The sequence below is a fragment of the Xyrauchen texanus genome, chromosome 4 (genome assembly GCF_025860055.1).
Source record: "Xyrauchen texanus isolate HMW12.3.18 chromosome 4, RBS_HiC_50CHRs, whole genome shotgun sequence".
NCBI classification, from domain to species: Eukaryota; Metazoa; Chordata; class Actinopteri; order Cypriniformes; family Catostomidae; genus Xyrauchen; species Xyrauchen texanus.
The window spans coordinates 49,532,203-49,546,825 of NC_068279.1; the positions used below are offsets into that span (position 1 = coordinate 49,532,203).

At 37.4% G+C, this 14,623-nt stretch overlaps 1 protein-coding gene across 1 annotated transcript in view; it reads left to right on the forward strand.

Moving 5' to 3' along the window:
* The first annotated feature begins 230 nt into the window (after positions 1 to 230).
* LOC127638438 (disks large homolog 4-like) overlaps positions 231 to 14,623 on the forward strand; it is a 111,656-nt gene continuing 97,263 nt past the window's right edge. Inside the window, exon 1 of the mRNA XM_052119971.1 lies at positions 231 to 345. Within this exon, the coding sequence (XP_051975931.1) occupies positions 316 to 345 (30 nt within the window). The 5' untranslated portion in view covers positions 231 to 315. The remainder of the gene's footprint in view (positions 346 to 14,623) is intronic.

Genomic DNA, 14,623 nt, shown 5'->3' on the forward strand with positions numbered 1-14,623 from the left:
CCTTTTTTTGTATCTCCCATAGGTCTCTCTCTCCTCGTCCTTTCCAGGTTTGCTAAATCTTAAAGCCAGACCTCTCTTATTTTCTCTCTCTCTTCCTGTCTGTCCCTCCCCCTTCCTCTTTACGTTTCCCCCTCCCTCCATACTCTATGTTCCTCAATGCTTAAGTCAGTCAAAAGAGATACTCTGAAGAAACAAGGGGCTAACGGCGGGTGCTAAGAGAGTGATAGGAGAGGAGAGAAGGAGAAAAGCTGGAGGGAGAGAGGGGAGAGGGGGGAACGGGGGTTTGGATACATCTCCACCTGTCTTCACTCTGCCATGGACTGCCTCTGCATAGTGACCACAAAGGTAAGACTATTCAGCCAGGAAATATGTGGTTTGGATGCAAGGGAAAAAGTTTGTTCCTATCTATCGCTCGCTGACAGGCTTTTGTTTGCTAGTTAACCTCCTCCTGCCAGTTTGATGCATTAATGTGAAGGGAGCACGTTGTTCTAAGCCCCCTTTGGAGGGATATCTATTGGCTCAGCATTTATTTGCTCTTTTAACTGATTGTCAGAGCTCAGGTTGAAATTCCAGGTTGAAGAAGCAGCATGCATTTCAATCCCCTTCCCTCCCTGTGTGTTTTCTGTCAGTGTGAAACTGCAATTTGCATTTGTGTGTGCTGCGGTGCAGTGTCAGAAATGTACTTTTTTAAATGAGGATAAATATTTACCCCCTGCAATTTATAGCATATTGTTTTTCTAACCAAATCAACAAAAAACAAGTTGTTATTTCAAATAGTTCAATTCAATCAAATCAATGTCAAATACAAGTATCTTTATAAAGTGATAACTCTGACCTTGAATCCTGACTGGACGAGTTGCGTTCGAAGCCTTTGTAAAATACCAATTTCCTCACACTTGTGACCACACATTCTATTTTAATGTGCAAAGTTGCATACTTGGCAACCATAAACAGCCTACATTTAAAGAGCAGGCTAATGAACTGTATTACCTGGTGAAAGAATTGTTCATTATGATCATTGTTAATAATAAATTAGATGATGAAAAGCATTGAATAGCCAATAGGTGGCTTTAGAAATCTAAATATTGTTTGTTTTATATCCACATCATTGAATATATGTCTATCACTGGTCTGCAATCTATTTTATAATTGAGTTTGCCAATCTGGGTAGCTCAGTGGTAAAAGACGCTGGCTACCACCACTGGGGTTTGCTAGTTCGCTAGTTCAAATCCCAGGGCATGCTGGGTGACTCCAGCCAGGTCTCCTAAGCAACCAAATTAGCCCGGTTGCTAGGGAGGGTAGATTCACATGTGGTAACCTCCTCGTGATCTCTATAATGTGGTTCGTTATCAGTAGGGCGTGTGGTGAGTTGAGTGTGGATGGCATGAAGCTATGTGCTATGTCTCCATGGCAATGTGCTCAACAAGCTACGTGATAAGATGCGCAGGTTGACGGTCTCAGACACGGAGGCAACTGGGATTCGTCCTCCGCCACCTTGATCGAGGTGAATCACTACGCTACCACGAGGACTTAGAAGCACATTGGGAGAAAAAGGTAAAATAAATAAATAAATAAAATTAAAAAAAGGTTTGCCAATCTGTCAGCTGTTCTCACAGGATGTGTTTTTGCATTCCTATCACCACTATTTTTGTTGGTCTGTGTACACATGTATCAGATGGACACTTTTTCTCAATTTGTTTGCATCGCATCTCATTAATATTAATTGTCTTGCACAATTACTCCGCATTTTAGGATGCTATGACAAATTAAATGTAGAAAAACATGTCTCGAGAACCCACCCTTTAATTACGCTCTTACTTAAAGCTGTATGTGAACACAAGAATGCGTCCCGTGTCCTGAGGTTCCTCATTGTGCCTGTAGAGCTGGAGTTGTACAGACTGTCCCCTGCTGCTTGCTATTTGCAAAAACATAAAAGTGGTATTTCAAGCTTGAATTGCTCCAATGGTAGGGAAATTCCTTTTTATGCATAGTCAGGGGGCATGAGCACGGTGGCCCAGGGGCGCACAACAAAACCAAATAATAAAAGGAAATAAAAGCTGAAACCACAATGGAAATAAACCACAGCATTTTGTAAATACTGTGCTTCTTTTCAATCAATTTTGTTATGTTGTGCCTTAATTTAGTTGTGAAATGGCTTAATTTCATTGTGGTTAATTTCTGACCTTGCTGGCGGTTCAAAGTCCAGTGGTGCTGAAGGAAGAGAATAAGGAAGGGCTGAAAGAAATGAGAAGCAAAGGAGAGTAAAGAATAAGACAGATCTGTTAAATTATAGAGGGGAGGAATTGTACAGTATATGTGTGGGAGAGAGTGTTTAAGAGGTTGGCTAAGCTAAAGCTTTCATTAATAAACGTTCACATGCTTGTGTGATTTGTCATCTGAATGCAAAGCCTTGAGGGCAGTCTGTGTGTGTGTGTGTGTGTGTGGGTGTGTGGAGGTAAGACACATCCCACTGCTCCTGACGGTATGTGCCTCTTTGCCCATTTCATGTTGCTGGCACTCCGAATGGTTTATGTAACGTTGGCTGGTGCTTTCTCCCCTGCGCTGGTGTCTATTCTCTCACTTTTTCTCTCGCTCGACGTCTTCAGATTGGATTGACTCCCGCCTCGCATGCTCCTTCTCAACACTACTATGACCTCACTCCCAATAGACCAACTGCACAGAATGTATGAGTGAGACTTTGAGAGCTACAGGAAGACAAAGATGAGAAGAGAGAAATTAGCGCAGTGGCTTATGTGTGGGCTGAGATAGAAAAGCTGCACTGATCTTTGGATGTACGGTTAATAATGAGGAAAAGGATCATTTTTGGAAGTGTTTAAGCAAAAACTGGAACTCAGGAACTCACTGATCAGGAGAATTAATGTAGTTCTATGTTATTTTTGTCTATGGATCAACTTCCTTGGAAGTCCTTGGAAGAAATAAAATATACACAGTTGAGACTTTCAGTTAGAGTACATTAACGTGGACAGTATATATCTATGATTTGGTCTTGGAAGAATATGATGAAATGTGACTTCATCTTCATGCTGAAAATACCAGTTTCAAAACAGCCTACATTGGTTTGCTGGATTGGCATGTTTTGGCAGGTCTGGTTGGTTTTTGTTGGTCAAACTGGTATAGCTAAGTCTGTCCAGCTGACAAGTGCCTAACCCCCAGTCAAAACAGACCAGGTTTTGTCAATAGCGTCTGGCTGCAGACTTGCACTCTCAGACTTGCACGCTCAGACACGAGCGCTTCCGCTGCAAGTGACGTCACTTGCACGCTCAGACACTAGCGCTTCCGCTTCAGCGTAAACTATTGACTTCTTAAAAGTTTAAATAATGTAACTCTGTTTACTTTAAACGAAGCCTGGCTGTGTCGGATTGAGAACAGATCATTCAAAAATCGTTTAGTAAACATTATATATATATATATATATATATATATATATATATATATATATATATATATATATATATATGCTTTTCCGTTACATGATAAGATTTTTACATTTTACCTTAATATACGCTATTTTTTATCTCTGATACAAATAAAAATAAATTAATGTTATGCCTAACAACCACTCACGGTATTAAATACATAAAGGAAACTATTTAATAGAGTGCTATTACATGGTTTGCACGTTGAACCCAGTGTAGTTCAATAGCGTTTGGACCGTCCCGTCCTGTTTTAATGTCTACATTTTTCGTAAAATACGTACTGTAAAATACATGCAATATTCGGTCATTCGACCTTGCATCTCAGTTCAGTTCAGCACAGCTCATTACATTAGCGGAAGCGCTTGTGTCTGAGCGTGCAAGTCTGAGCGTGCAAGTCTGAGAGTGCAAGTCTGCAGCCAGACCCTTCTCGGTTTTGTTGCATTCTAACATTTCATTGCTAAATTTGGTATCATAAAATCTGAAGCTCTAGAGGAGACTTGATTACTCTGAGCCGTTTTTTCTCAGAAGAAAAATGAGAGAAGCTGGAGACTTAAGCAAAAGTAAATTTGCACCACTGAATCTCACTGCAGTCTATGCTTTCAGTGTCTGTGAAATGCTGTCCAAAAGCAATCAAACACTGTTAACATTATTATTATTATTATTATTATTATTATGCTATTCCCTCTTAAAGTTTTTCTAATGACTAATCTTCCCTCCTGGCTACACATTAAAGATGTCATGAAATCAAAGTTTTGTGGCTTTTAGTTCATGTCTGTTAGCTCTGAGCAATCTACTGTATATGCTAATGTAATCGTAAATGTTGCCTAAACTTACTTTTAGCCGATTTACTCATTTAAAAATAACAGTCTATCTCTTCCGGAAATACTGACCGTAAATATTGATGACTTAAGGCTACGATTTACTCAAGGCAGTTTTGCATTCTTCACTCAGAGCTAGAAAGATGGTCAAAACAGCTGAGCAATGGTATAGGGTAAAATGGGGCTAAAGTTACCCCTTTAGGAAATTTAGCTTTTTTTCTGGTCACAAATCAAGGTAAAACAAATATTTTTTTATTTTTTATTTTATATACTGTATTTGATGGAGCAACAGAATTTGTGTGACAAGAAATAATAATGGAAGTTTGTTTTGATTAAAATTCAGTTTGAAAAAAAAGGTGGAGAGGGAGCCTTTTACCCCATACCTTGGGTAAAAGGCTCCCTCACTTGGGGTAAAAGGCCCCTAGCAGGTTTAAAGTGATATTGTGTAGATACAGGGGCAATAGTTATTGTGCAAAATGTGTTAACTATTCCAAATAATTGAGACAGCAAGATGCTTTTTTGAGTAAGAAATTCTGATGATGCTCATTCAAAATAACTAAAACAAAATCAACCATTTCCTGTTAATTTCAAACATATAAGGCATATTAATATATCTCAAGTATTCTATAAACAAACTAATCTCTATTATGATTGGATAGTCAATGTGAGACCACTTTGAAAATGGTTCATAACAAATCTGTTCCCCCACTAAAGAAAAACAATGTGTAATAGGGACCTTTAGCCCCAGCAACAGGGGGTCTTTTTACCCCAAACATTATCCTTTCACTTATTGAACACTTAAGTTTTTGTTGCTATTTTGTGATTTGGGAGAAAATAAAATCAATGGAGCCTTTTACCAGATGGAGCCTTTAGTCCCGTTGTACCCTACTGTTTGTAAACATTTGGACACTGCCTACATTGCTAGCGCCAACATTTAAAGGAGCATTGAAATACGAGACACGCACAGTCAACAAACTATTTATAAAACATTATCCAATGCAACATCAAATGTGTTATCCGTGACTCAAAAAGTTTTATGTTAAAAGATGCTGTTTTAACCATTCGGTAATGATTTAAATATATGCAGTAGATTATGTTTAATTTGTCATGTTTACATTCTGCATTCATAGCACAAATGCTAATGCTAACATGCTCTAGTATGCACTGGTTACTATTTTTGTATTTTATAGAAATTCGTTTTACAGTGTTTAACAGTAAAATTCAATTTTTGGCCTAATGTCATTCGAAATGATGTCCCCCTGTTTTTTTTATTTTCCTAGAAGTATATTGGTCCCTTCACACTTCACTCACTCATTTTGTCCCATCAAATGCTCTCAAGAATGAGAATGGTCCTCCCCTACTATCTACTACTTCTGACTAGCAAGTAGCTAATGTTTGAAGTAAACTAAATGATATTGACTATTAAAAAAAGATGAACTGTTCTATATGTCCCACATGTTTCTGGATAAATAGGAAATATGTCAACAAAGGAAAGACATCTGTGCTCATCAAGCCAATTCACAGGGACTTTGCCAATTGAACTCAGTCTAACAAACTTACCAAACAAACTAACCAAATCTTATTTTCTTTATTATTCTATTTGTACACTTATTAGCATGCTACTAAACTCAACACTAATAATTGGCATACATGTCAAGCCATTTTTATTTGTATAGCGACTTTCACCACACACATTGTTTCAAAGCAGCTTTACAGAAAATCATGCATTAACAGAAGATAAAACTGTAATATCTATAAAGTCTATGAGTCATGATTGTGTAGTTTCATTGTGAAGTGTGTTTAAAAATATGTAATTACATAGTAATTGTGTTTATAACCCCAGTGAGTAGGCAAGTGGACTATGGCAAGGAACACAAAACTCCATAAGATGTTTGTTAATGGAGAAAAATAACCTTGGGAGAAACCAGACTCATTGTGTGGGCCAGTTCCTCTCTGGCTAACATCATGAATATAATGCCAACATGACTTATGTATAGGGCAAGTCTTGGTTTAAAATGATTAAACTAAATAAGTGTTTAAAACAAAGATTTTGTATGAACTAAGATTAATATCTATTGTCTTTGAAGTCCATCCTGGATTAGATGCAGAAGTTCACATAGATGCAATTGTCCTTTTTAGTTGGCTGATGAAGGGTTTTGTTGGCAATTAATTGATAGCCGATGTATTCTAGTTCAAGAGTGTAGTCCATTATCAGACCGAGTTGATGCAGGCAGAGATCAGTGAGGTGCATCGCAGTTCAACCTGGCCAGTAATTTCTGTGAGGTCTGTCCTAAGTCCAAGGTTCAGGCAATGGCATATGAAGTATCCCATGTCTTATGGTTGGAGTTGGCATCAGTTCATCCTCTGAATTCCATTGTAATAGACTGAAGTGATGTTTGGCTGGCACCGGCTTCTATTAGTCATCACCACACAGCGACACATAGCAGTGGAGTTCAACACAATGCAGGAATGGAGCTGGATCCAGCTGGTTCAGGAGTCCTAAGGTTGAGACAGGTAAACAAATAGAATGATATTAGCATAGATGCCATTCAATTTATTGCAGAGTTATAGATCATGATCAATGTTTATGGTTTCTGGTTCCGGCAGACCTAACTAAAGCAGCCTACTTGTGAGTTGATGGATAATTTAGGTGTATGCCTGGCTAAATAGATGAGTCTTTAGTCTAGACTTAAACTGAGTGAGTGTGTCTGTGTCCCGAACAGTGTTTGGGAGACTATTCCATAGTTTAGGAGCTAAATATGAAAATGATCTACCTCCTTTTGTGGATTTTAATATTCTGCGATCTAGAATTTTTGCAATGGACTATAGCATGGTAGAAGGTCACTTAAGTACTGCAGAGCTAGACCCTTCAAAGTTTTGTACGTAGTAAACAGATTAAAAAAATAATAAAAAATTTACCAGGTAGCCAATGTAATGATGATAAAATGGGACTAATATGATCAAATTTCTTGGTTCTCGTTAGCACTCTATAATCTAGTCTAGAGGTCATGAACGCATTAATTAGTTTTTCGGCATCAGCAACAGAGAGCATGTGCCGTAATTTAGCAATATTTCTTAGGTGGAAGAATGCTGTTCTACAAACACTGACAATTTGATTTTCAAAGGACAGATCGGTATATAACACCTAAGTTCTTCACTGTTGAAGATGATGTAACAGTACATCCATTGAGAGTCAGATTATATTTTAGCGGCTTATTTTTAGAGGTTTTTGGTCCAATAATTAGTACCTCTGTTTTGTCAGAATTGAGTAGAAGGAAATTTCTGGCCATTCAATCTTTTATTTCATTGATACACACTGCTAATTTGGAGAATTTTGAAATCTCATCAGGTTTTGAAGAAATATAAATTTGGGTATCATCGGTATAACAGTGGAAACATATTCCACAATTCTTGATAATGTCTCCCAGGGGAAGCATATATCAGTAGAAAAGCAGAGGCCCTAAAACTGATCCCTGTGGCACTCCATACTTTACTTTTGTTTGGTTTGATAATTCTTTATTTACAAAGACAAAGTGGTAGCAGTCTGCTAAATATGACTTAAACCATGCTAATGCAACTCCACAAATGCCAACATAATTCTCTAGCCTATTCAAGAGAATGTTGTGATCTGTCATGTCGAATGCAACACTAAGATCTAAAAGCTCTAGAAGTTAAATGCAGCTGCGATCAGATGATAAGAGCAAGTCATTTGTAACTCTGATAAGTGCAGTCTCTGTACTGTGATATATTTGGGAGGATACTACTTTTTCCTAGTATTTTCAACATAAACCGGGAGATTTGAAATCAGTCTATAATTAGCCAGTTCTTCAGGATCAAGTTATGGCTTCTTAATAAGCTGTTTGATATCTGCCATTTTAAAGTTTCTTGGGACATGTCCTAAGGATAGCGAGGAGTTAATAATATTAAGAAGAGGTTCTGAGATTACAGAGAATTCCTATTTTAAGAGCTTGGTTGGTCTTGGATCTAACAAATATGTTGTGGCTTTTGATGTATTGATAAGTTTTGTTAGCTCTTCATGACCTGTGACAGTGAAGGATTGAAGTTGCATATGAAGAAAATTATTAGACACCGTTTTCTGAGGTACTGTTACAGATGATTGCATAATTCCAATTTTATTTCTGATTATTTCAATTTTATCAGTAAAAATATTCATGGTCATTACTCTTGTGCTGTGATGGAATATCTGGTTCTGTTGAGGCTTTATTTCTAACCAATTCAGCCACAGTCCTAAAAATGTTTTGCTAAAATATGCTGACCTGGCAGCTTTTAGTGCAGACACTATCCTTCCTATACTTCATATCATTCCTATACACTATACATTTGATATATTGTATGGTACTGAATGATTAATTGCCACATATTCATAATGTAAAGGCTGAAAGAATACAGTGAAATTACCACAATACGTCTCCAAAAAACTTTGCTTTAGCATGGCACTTTTTTATTTTTAGTACAATAGCCCTGTGTCTTTCTGTAGGACTTAACACATGCTCTACACAACTGTTGCGAGGCGATGTGATTACTTTTTGTTGTATCTTTTTTTTGTGTTACACCTAGTTTGTAGTACGCTATGTTCCTGTGTTCTTGCCGAGTTATATTCTAGATGAGTTATGTCTTGTGGTTTAAATATAGGCATATTTTACGTTTCGTCAGCATGCATGCCTTATTTTATTGTGTTTTTTTGTTTTTGTGTGTATTAACTCATCTGCGGCCACAGATGTATGTGAATGTCACTCAGTTCTTGTTGGCTTTATTTGATTTAAGCCTGTTCCCTTGGCAACAGATGCGTGCGCCTGTTCGTCAGTTGACAGAAGCAGACAATATGAAGTGGGTGGAGAGATGAGCGAAAAGAAGGTTTTTACGTATTTGTAGAGGTATATACAGTGTGTGATAACTGATAATCTGTGTGTCTGTGTATAATTGCTTGTGAATGCTTTTGTTTGTTGGTGCGTATGAAGATGGCCCATTTGTGTGTGTGTGTTCACAGAAGTACTGTAGAGGTTTGCCCTTTGAAAGCCTCTTCAGTTGTACTGAAACTGGATCTCTCCCAGAGCCAAATCTGGCTCCACAGACACACAGTGACTAATAAATGTTCTCTTGCTGTATTAAAATGGTTACTTTTTGTTGCAAATGGAGTTTTACATGTATATATTTGGCAGACACTGTTAAAAGCAACTTGCAGTTGCAGAATTCCAACAAATCTGACTTCTTTAGATTCTGTAAGCAGAAATTTCTAGATCCCACAGTTAGTTTATTGTATGAATGAAAACAAACCTTTTCTATGTGGATTGTTCACCAATTTTGCACCGATATGATTATGCAAAGGTACTGCGAAGTCTGCTTTCTTAAACAAACATTTTTATCAAAGATTATTTGACATTATTATTATAAATTGTCAACCAAATCTAGAAACGAACACTGAGAAAATAAAGAATAAATTAAAATAAAATAAAATAAATAGCTAAATAAACATCAGTACTGTATGTTCAGTATCAGTCAGTTGCTGACTATTTTATACTGCCAGTCAATTCTGGGCAGGTTGTAAAACAAGAAGCATTTACACCTGCCGAGTCAAGAGATAAACAGCGGCAGCGGTGTTACACTTTATTCTGCTATACAAGTTCAGGGGAAACTTACAACAGTGGAAAACCAGACTTTTAAAAATGACTTTTTGTAAATGACTAGAATTGTTTGGTTGAAGGGAAACCAAACTGTGAATCCTGAACTAAACAGTTTGATGAATACATGTTTACACATTAGCTTCCACTCAGCTGACAAGCAATGGAAGTAGCTACGTTATTAGCTAGTTAGCTATAAGCTCATTGTCATGGAGAGTAATAAAGACTTTTATTTACTTTCCAAGATTGCATCTCATCAAATAGGTAAGAATGTAGTGTGAAATCAACACTCAACAGACACTATTCACCACTGCACCGTTGTCTGCTGAGGTGCAAAAATATGCTCTGATGTTTACCTTTCAATATGCAACGTTACTGACTGCACTGACAAACTATAGCTGGCTAACATTGCAAACAGATGTGATAAACATGAGTGACATGGTTGTCACTATATAACTATATACTAGTTATATTGAAAATGGAAAATGATGGGGTCATTGTTTAATAATTTTCCAGTATGTATTTCACGAACTAGTAAACAACTTACCATGAAGACACTGCTTAACTCTGCACCGCTTAACACAGCACCACTCCACACTGTCAGCAGAGCCATCGTCAACTCAGCTATCAGTCAGCGCGTGCTCTGCTGGACAAACTACATTATGACACCAACTCTAAATCAGCCCAAACATTGTTTTCAGCATTATGTTCTGAAAAAAAGTTTTCATATCTGCGCATATCGGAAAACCTATATGCTGTAGAGTATCCAGGTCAGGTTTGGGGAATGTACAATTAATTTTAAATGATCGTAATCAATGATTAATCATACGGTTTGAACCAGATAACAATACATACAAAAACGCCCCAAAAAGAGCTTATGTAGTCCAAGAGTCTGCTTCAAATATATATAGATCATTAAACACAACAAATTATAATTAATTAGGAATATACATTATATGCAGACAGGCTATATTAATTTTAATAACACCTTAATGGAATTGACCCGTAGGCTACCGCAATCAGTCAGTTCGTCCAGCGAACTGCTTTGCTAAATACTCCTGATCAATTCTCTTGAAGGTTTATTCTTAGTTATAAGCCTACTCATCAAAGCACGTTAACTTACTTTGATAATATCAGCTCATAGCTTTAGATCGCACATTAAAGAGGCTTTGTTTTATGACCAACAAACACAGACAATCACGCGTATAATTGGGTTTAATACAAGGAACTAGGATATATCACTACATTTAACATAGAATAAACATAAAATAAACAGAGTAAACACAGTAAGGGAAAATAAAGAATTATTAGAAGTATGGCAAACTTATTTCAGCAATTAACCCTTTGGAGCCAGCACGGAAATTACACACTGTAACGCCTTTGAATGTCAATGAAATAATACTTGCACAATGGACCTTTGTGTGTCTGAGCAAGACTGCGCTTATGTTGTGTCCTCGTGGCGTCCTTGAGATGGCTTGTGTTTCCAGAGCGTGGGTGGTTCGCGGAAAGTTCGACGCGTCTTAGAGGGTAACTGTTGAAGAGTCGACGGGTGTTCCGGAGGGTTGCAGAGGAGTCCAAGGGAGGAGAGTTGAAGGGTTGTTCCGAAGAGGTCCAGAAGAGGAAGAGGAGATGATAGAGGTGAAGTGGGGGCAGCAAAAGAGAGTGAGTCAAAGTTGGAGCTTGACTTTTAAGGCAGGGAGGTCACACCTCCTTTGGGAGAAGTGACCCAATGAGACCCCTCCGTTTTGGGCGCGAGTTGGTTTCTTTGTTCTGCCAAGGCTCTTCATTTGCATACTTATGACAGAGTCCTGGATGTGGTTTGAATCACTCAAACGATGGTAACACATAGCAGAATACGTTTTAATTGACCATATAGATATATTCAGCTAGGACAAGTAGTAAGGTTTAATTTGATACCAAGAAACGTGTATTTAGTACACTTAAAAGTGGATATACACTCTTAGGCTATTAAATATAAGGCCTCAGAGTTTAAACTACACAACTAAGCAGTCTTACTAGTTTGATCTAACAGCAGACATACACAAACATACGGGATTGAACATATTTACTTAAAAATAAACCTTTCTGGGTTTTACTTGAAAGACACACATTCTGTTGCCAACCTTTCACATGCCTGGCTCATATGGTACAGCCCGAGGATTTGGAGTGTAGATTTGAGTCACATGGAAAAGGGGGTTTGTCAATAGCGCATTATACTCCACAGACTAGCGGGCGCCATTTCAGTGATCTTACAAAGGGGTTCTTTGAATTCAGAATCGATGAGTTAATGATTATCCCTCATACTCTACAATGCCGATACGATATATCTGTGAAAGGCTAATATTGAAAAAAAAATCGGTCAGGCACTAATATATATAATTTAATATATAATTTGTTAAGGTGATTATTTTTATTGATAACCTACAGTATCTACATTTTCATATTGATTAACTTCATTCATTGATTAAATTGAAGTATTTGACCTAAAAGTATGACACTGTCATTTTTTAAGGTTACGGGAAAAATATTTTTCAGGGGACAATATTGCACCCTAATGGAGTTCATTCCTCCCAGTCTTGGTGAAAAAGCTTAATAATAAGGAAGTAGGATTAACAGTATTATTCCTAAACATCAGAACTAACAATAACAGTAAAATGTGTGAATGTTTCTCAACCCTTATGTTGTTCCTGGCTGTGTGAACTGGCTGTGTGATATCATTCTTAAGAATCCCAACATTAGGAAAAAGTGGCTAAAGCTTTTTTTAAAATATCCCTACTCATATCAGGATTAATTTAACAGTCGGAGCAGCACATTGCACTGCATATTGTTTTGTGAGCCTGTCACAATCTAATGCAGGCTTTGCAAAGAGGCTGTCATTGAAGGATGAGCCTTTGACACCTATGTGGGACCCGGCAGTAAACCTGCAGCTTGTGTGAGCGCAGTAATGTGCCATTTCTCATTATCACATGCAGTCATAGCAGCAAAAAAGCAAAACAAAAACAGCCATTTAATTTTAAGGGAATAAGATAGAGAGTGGAAAACTGTCAATGAAAAAATTAACTATGGCTGTTTGTGATTACATATAAAAAGACAGAGAAAATTATGAAAATATAAAAAAAACATTTGAACACAGCATGCTCCCTTTCAAGGAAAATAAAACACTTTTTATTATTAATATGTGTGAACAGGGCTGTCAAAATTATGAAATGATGATTAATTGTCAAACAAATAATTGCTATTATGTTCATTTTCTGTTTTAGGGCTGTGATGATTAATTGTCTCGTTAAGGGCTTTCACGATTAATTGTCATGTAAATTATAATATATTTTAAGGTGTAGTTTTTTTCTGCATGTGTGCTTCATGCACCTTAAGAAGTCATTTTTACATTTTTAAATCAAATATTAAAATAGGAATAAACTACAATTTCCTTTTAAGGCTTTAAATTCATGAATGAGATAAAATATATCAAAATATTCCTAAATACTTAAAATATGTCTCTCTATCTGGTAAAATTTAGTTTTTTTAATTTTACATTTACAGTAGTTTTTTTTAAATAAAAAATAAAATCTAATTTTTTTTAGATATTTTATTCGATTTAAATTATATATGTTTATTAAATTATGCAATATTAAAACATCTCTTCCCTAATTTCTCACTTTCACATGTTATTTTAATGGTCTGATTAACCCCTCAAACTCTTATTTGTCATAAAGCAAAACCTATGAGATTTCGTTCACTCCACAGACATGGTAAATCGTCTGCACTTACACTCACCTAAAGGATTATTAGGAACATCAGCCTTCAGAACTGCCTTAATTCTACGTGGCATTGATTCAACAAGGTGCTGAAAGCATTCTTTAGAAATGTTGGCCCATATTGATAGGATAGCATCTTGCAGTTGATGGAGATTTGTGGGATGCACATCCAGGGCACGAAGCTCCCGTTCCACCACATCCCAAAGATGCTCTGTTGGGTTGAGATCTAGTGATTGTGGGGGCCATTTTAGTACAGTGAACTCATTGTCATGTTCAAGAAACCAATTTGAAATGATTCAATCTTTGTGACATGGTGCATTATCCTGCTGGAAGTAGCCATCAGAGGATGGGTACATGGTGGCCATAAAGGGATGGACATGGTCAGAAACAATGCTCAGGTAGGCCGTGGCATTTAAACGATGCCCAATTGGCACTAAGGGGCCTAAAGTGTGCCAAGAAAACATCCCCCACACCATTACACCACCACCACCAGCCTGCACAGTGGTAACAAGGCATGATGGATCCATGTTCTCATTCTGTTTATGCCAAATTCTGACTCTACCATCTGAATGTCTCAACAGAAATTGAGACTCATCAGACCAGGCAACATTTTTCCAGTCTTCAACTGTCCAATTTTGGTGAGCTCTTGCAAATTGTAGCCTCTTTTTCCTATTTGTAGTGGAGATGAGTGGTACCCGGTGGGGTCTTCTGCTGTTGTAGCCCATCTGCCTCAAGGTTGTGCATGTTGTGGCTTCACAAATGCTTTGCTGCATACCTCGGTTGTAACGAGTGGTTATTTCAGGCAAAGTTGCTCTTCTATCAGCTTGAATCAGTCAGCCCATTCTCCTCTGACCTCTAGCATCAACAAGGCATTTTCAGCCCACAGGACTGCCGCATACTGGATGTTTTTCCCTTTTCACACCATTCTTTGTAAACCCTAGAAATGGTTGTGCGTGAAAATCCCAGTAACTGAG